Below are 5605 nucleotides of genomic sequence, written 5' to 3'. Positions count from 1 at the left end.
GGTGTAAAAAATACTGAAAAATTTAATTTTTGTCAAATTCAATACTTTAGTATTTTTTGACCGTGTGACGAAAGAGTTGGAAAATCTAACGAGTGTTTAACGGTATCATTACAGTTTGGGCTGATAACAAACGATAAAATCATGAATTGAAACTTGATATTGTGAGTATTGCTCGCCTGCGTCCTAGACGGTGAGACATCTTTACCGCTCGGCAACCGCGGCCCTTCCTTATGTCAATTAAGTAAGTCCCACATAATATACAGTCAGATATATCTAAAACCAGGGGATGACATGCAACTTTATTCTAAAGCTCATTATTAAGACCAAAATAGTTAGAATTATTATTTTTAAAATTATCTTCCGTTTCCAAAAAAAACAAACTATTTCAAATTGAATTCACCAAAACATATCTATAAACTTTATTTATTTTAGAACAATTATGAAACAAGTTATTTCAACTTATATGAATCCATCTTGTTAACCCGGATGTGAGCGCGGGGGGGGGGGGGGGGGGTTAGTGTGGGAGGAAACTGGAGTACCTGGAGAAAACCGAAGTGGAATATTTATGTGTGCAGCTTGAAAAGTCATATACATAACTAGTCTTGTTCAACCAGACGCTTGATCACTTGTGATTCGGCGTAGCTAGAGTCTGGTTGAGCGAGACTAATACATACCCGGGAAAAATTTCAATGGACGATCCCCTACGACCTGCAATGGCCCTCCCACGGCGAACGCGATGTAGTCACAGGCGTAATATGCCCCCGCGCCCAAACCGAGATACGAGCCACCGTTCCACACATACTCTCGTATTGCCGTCGCGCCTGAGTCACCAAGTGCCCGGATGAATCCTCTGTCAAAGCCGCCTGGCATGACAAAAGCAGCAGCAGTACTTGCCCATGTTCCTAAACGGGAAAACGATTCAAAATATTAAAAATCCTTTTTTTTCGTAGTTTGGTTTCACATTTCTCCATTATGTAATTCCTTTCTGCTATATGATATTTACATGAAATTCAATTACTTAGGAATGTGGTTCATTATTAATTGCTACGTGTATGAACAATAAATGCTGAGTTTATTTTGAACACAAGCAGTAATTGAAAACTTATTTTTGCGAGCTTTCGAAAACGTATGTTTCCTTTGTCAAGCGAGCTGCATACCTTTGATGATTTCATCTGCAGTTATCTTGTTAACAGTATACACTCCCGGCTTGAGGCTTTTCTGTAAAGACTGGATAATAATCTCACTGTCGCTTTCATCTGCCCCTTGCCCGGAGTAAAGGTAGATGGTAGACATCATTGTAACGAACTGAAAGTGAAAGATTTACTTATAAATATCTTTGAAATGAATGAATGAATGAATGAATAAAAGAATGAATGAATGAATGAATGAATGAATGGGTGAATAAAAAACACAGCTAGCTGTACCATTTCACAGATTGCAGTAGCAAATCATAGATATCTGATCATTGGTTTTTGTGTATAGCAGTCTCAAGTTAAAATTAGTCCGATCACTTTGGATTGTGCACAAAAGCCGACATCCTCAATATCCAGGGGTTACGCTCAGATTCAGATACATATTGTTTTATTCCTTGTGTAAGACACATCGGAGAGTATACATTCAATGACATACAGATAGTACAGTATATTACAAATACGACAAAATGACATACATCATCATAAGAGACAGCCTTTTACACTGAAATACACCATTATCGTAAGGTATGATACAGTGAAATCATAACAGTAGTATATTACAATGATAATAATAAACTATGACATCTTTCAATGACGCGCTCATTTACGCCCTCTGCACAAAAGCGTATGTGAACGCAACACCTGGATATCTAAGATAAAAAGCTGAACATGCGTTCAATAGAATCTCGTAAGCCAGGACAGTTTGGTAAGTGTATGAATGTTTTTACCAGGTCTTATATCGTGAAACCTTGGACACCTTGATTTATCAATTCCCATCCAGAGTTGTCGTACCTCACACCCGCTGACACAGTGTAAGGAACGTTAACTTTGGGTAGAGATTATTTGGTTTAAGTGTAACAGAGCTTCTTCAGTCAGGAAATTCCCTCTCTCCCTCTAAAATTTACAAATACATGTATCCCTATAGTGGGGCTCCACACTTTCAGCGCTTGACACGGGCCTTCCGACCGTTGATCACGTCTTTGGAGCGAGGATTTTACAGAAATAACTTAAAAATATATGTTCAAACTTCATGGATACACCTCTGCCTATAATATATAGAAAATACAGGCTTTGTGGTGGTTTGTTTTTACTGGGAACTATCTAGCTTCCTGGGGGTCCCATACCCCTTCCCCCCTCCCCACCCCCACCTCTCTCTCTCTAGCTTCCTGTGGGTTCAATAACCCCCTCCCCCCCCCCCCACACACATACACACACACATACACACACACATTTGGGTTTCGCACCTGTACCCTGACCTAGAGGGGATTCACGCCTTATACGCTCTAGCAAACGGGCATCCCACTAGACAAAGAAATCTTTTCAAAATTCATTGATCTGCCCCTGTTCATTATTCAAAGGAAAAAAAACTCAATTTTGTTCTTTATTTACTTGATTTTTCCAGCTTCTAGGAGACTTCGCCCCAAACCCTCAAATCGGGGCACCGCACCTGGATCCTCTTTGTTTAACCTGGAATCCGCGCATGTTGCGCCCATATAATAATATACAACATTTATATAGCGCCCTATATAATTTGTAAAATTACTCTAAGGCGCTTTACAACATATGGATAATAGTAATGGTTATAATTGTGAAAACAAACAACAAAGGCTTGCAATCACTTTCATACATTTAACAAGCAATGTGCACATAATTGAACAAATAAAAGGGTGGTATTTACATGACGTCTTTGCAAAGATTCTAAAATGCAGACGTGAAGAGATGAGTTTTTATGTCCCTCTTGAACTTGGCCAGGGTATTTGACTTCCTAATAGCAGATGGTAAGCTATTCCACAACGTAGCCAAAACCCTCCAAAAGCATCTGTTTCCGTAGGTCACAGTACGAGATTTTGGGACACACAACAAAGATTCTGACTCCGACCGCAGTGATCTTGACGGCTGATACCGGGTAACAAGCTCCTGTAGTTACTGAGGAGCTGCTCCATTCAGTGCCTTGTATGTGTATACCAGAATTTTGTACTGCGAACTGTATCGTACAGGTAACCAGTGCAACGAATAAAGCGCAGATGTGATGTGCTCCGAGTAGCTAGCCGTGCTGCAGTGTTCTGGACCCTCTGCAGACGACTAGTTAGTTTGTCAGATATACCACAGAGATGGGCGTTACCATAATCCAACCGAGAGGTAACAAGTGAATGCACCAAAATCGTGCATGCATATGCAGTTAGAAACTGCCGAATAAAGCCGATGTTCCTAATCTGGTAGTAACAGGATTAGGCAATAGCGTTCATTGATTCTCAATGTTCAGAGAACTGTCAAAGTATACCCCTATATAACTGAAAATACTGGATCCATCCCTGAATGTTACCGTGAACATACAATAGATATAAAGTGGAGCGTAGGTAAATGGTGGTGTGACGAAAATGACGTACAACATTTAAAAGCGTCTCTCATCTTATTCTATCAATAGGTTTCTATATATATTCTGCTAATTTCTGAGCGATCGATGACACGGTAGCGATCGACCGGTTGTGCTAGCTACCTTATATATTTCTGTTAATATTCCAGAAAAGTTATATACTATACAGGCATTACCTGGTATATATATGTGTATACGTGTCATGCAGTATGCTAGCGCTGTCGTCTGCTTTTAATATTTAGTGTACTGAGAATATGGAAATGTGTATTGGTTGAAAGGGAAGAGCTATGTGTGGTAGTGACGTTCTTTAAACAGCTAGGACATTTAAAGACCTATCAACTTATAATTGTAGGAAATAAACCTCACACCTATATAGAGAGACAAGATAATTAAAACTATAATAATTCGTACTTACATTAATCCGGTTATCTAGATATCAGAAAGCCTCTCCAGCAACCGCTTAGATGAAAATAAATGCGAATGTAGATTACGTATACTACATATATCACACTAAAGTGAAACTAGAATTTCCTCTGGAAAAACCAGCCTCAATGGGTGTTACGGCGTTGATGATTCACCGAATTACGCTGAAAGTGTTTGTGTATACACGTAACACATACAAATAGGTCGGCGCTGTCAAACACTGACAGGACAATGAAACTAGATTCATTTTCACGTGAATACATCATGGGTTAATCGAGTCATTGTCGTGTCTGTACTTATATCGTTGGAACACATTGCATTTGTCTCTTTAAATAGCTCAAGCTAGTATGAGTCCAACTTGCATTCCAGATATCTATGCATATATTGCTTGAATATCTCCATAGCGTAACGAGGCAAGATTTGAGGGTTTTCGGCTTAAACCGAGGGCCTAGATATTAACTTGTGGTAACTTTTACTGTGGTGTTGAGTTTTTTATTTGAAGAATTTGTGCATTTGACAAGATATATCAATGAGTGTGACTTTAAAAACACCAACCTTAAATAATGCTTATTTAAATTCTTGATCGAAAAACGCTATATGGTAAATATAGTTGCCTACAGTTGATAAGTAAGGGCCGTTGTAATGAGGGATGAATCACGCAGTGAGCAGACTGTGACTCAATCTCTCAATTAAGGGTTGTCGTTCCTTACACTCACTGACACATTGTAAGGAACGTAGAGATTGGCTGTAACACTGGGGACATCCTCTATATCCAGGTGTTGCGCTTACGTACGCTCTCTGCACCCCTGAGATGTCATAGCAAAACTGAAGGCACGAGGATAGCTGTTTGATTGGTCTCAGGTGAAAAAAACTTGACCATTCGCTTTTACCGTTAAGCGACCGCGAGATCGTTTTGATGAACATCAAAGGATCGAACTAGTCTTCTTGTCTCATCAATAAGGTGTATACGATCGAAGTATTGTAGGATACCAAACACAAGCAAAAGTACATTAGTTTGTGCACGCGGCTCTAGAATATGAAAGGCTTGTTTTGATTGGTCGACTCAATTATTCAAAGCACACATTCACGTGTGTAGACGACAGCACGGAGAGCAAGATGGCAGCCAGTGTCAACAAGTTTCTGTCCGATATGGATCCGGGACTTGTCCCATTTAGGGACGATTTTTTAAAACTTTCCGTCACAAGTATGACGACAATGAGGTATTTATTGCCCGGGGATTTACACTACATGAACCTGCCATTCGTTTTCAAACGTATGATAATCGACCACATCATAAAGTTGCAGACCCCGGAGTCAAAATCGAACCTGAAACTGGACTTGGCTAATTGTAATAGATACTCAGAAGTCAAATTACTTCAGACAATGCGGTTATGACGTGTGAAGTTGCTGTGATCGGGGACATTTATCATAGTAACGTTTTTGAACTGTACGTCATACTGTACAAAGCAGTCATTATACAATATGTCTACTTCAAGTGTTCCGTTGTATACAAGTTTTCTGAGCTTACAAATAAAAACAAACGACACGTGTAAGAGCTTAAATATGTCTTCTATTATATGTATATTGCTTGTAACTGTTAACGCTAATTTATTGG

At 39.4% G+C, this 5605-nt stretch overlaps 1 protein-coding gene across 1 annotated transcript in view; it reads right to left on the bottom strand.

The window, feature by feature from the left end:
- Window positions 1-4147, bottom strand: part of LOC110442386 (uncharacterized protein TC_0305-like) — a 5149-nt gene extending 1002 nt beyond the window's left edge. The window contains exons 1-3 of the mRNA XM_021485969.1: window positions 3983-4147; window positions 1158-1305; window positions 675-902 (exon numbers count right to left, since the gene is read on the bottom strand). Coding sequence (XP_021341644.1) covers window positions 675-902; window positions 1158-1296 — 367 coding nt within the window. The 5' untranslated portion in view covers window positions 1297-1305; window positions 3983-4147. The remainder of the gene's footprint in view (window positions 1-674; window positions 903-1157; window positions 1306-3982) is intronic.
- Between the last annotated feature and the right edge of the window lie 1458 nt (window positions 4148-5605).

This window comes from Mizuhopecten yessoensis, unplaced genomic scaffold (genome assembly GCF_002113885.1).
Source record: "Mizuhopecten yessoensis strain PY_sf001 unplaced genomic scaffold, ASM211388v2 scaffold716257, whole genome shotgun sequence".
Taxonomy (NCBI): domain Eukaryota; kingdom Metazoa; phylum Mollusca; class Bivalvia; order Pectinida; family Pectinidae; genus Mizuhopecten; species Mizuhopecten yessoensis.
This window is presented reverse-complemented; position numbering and strand designations above follow the sequence as displayed.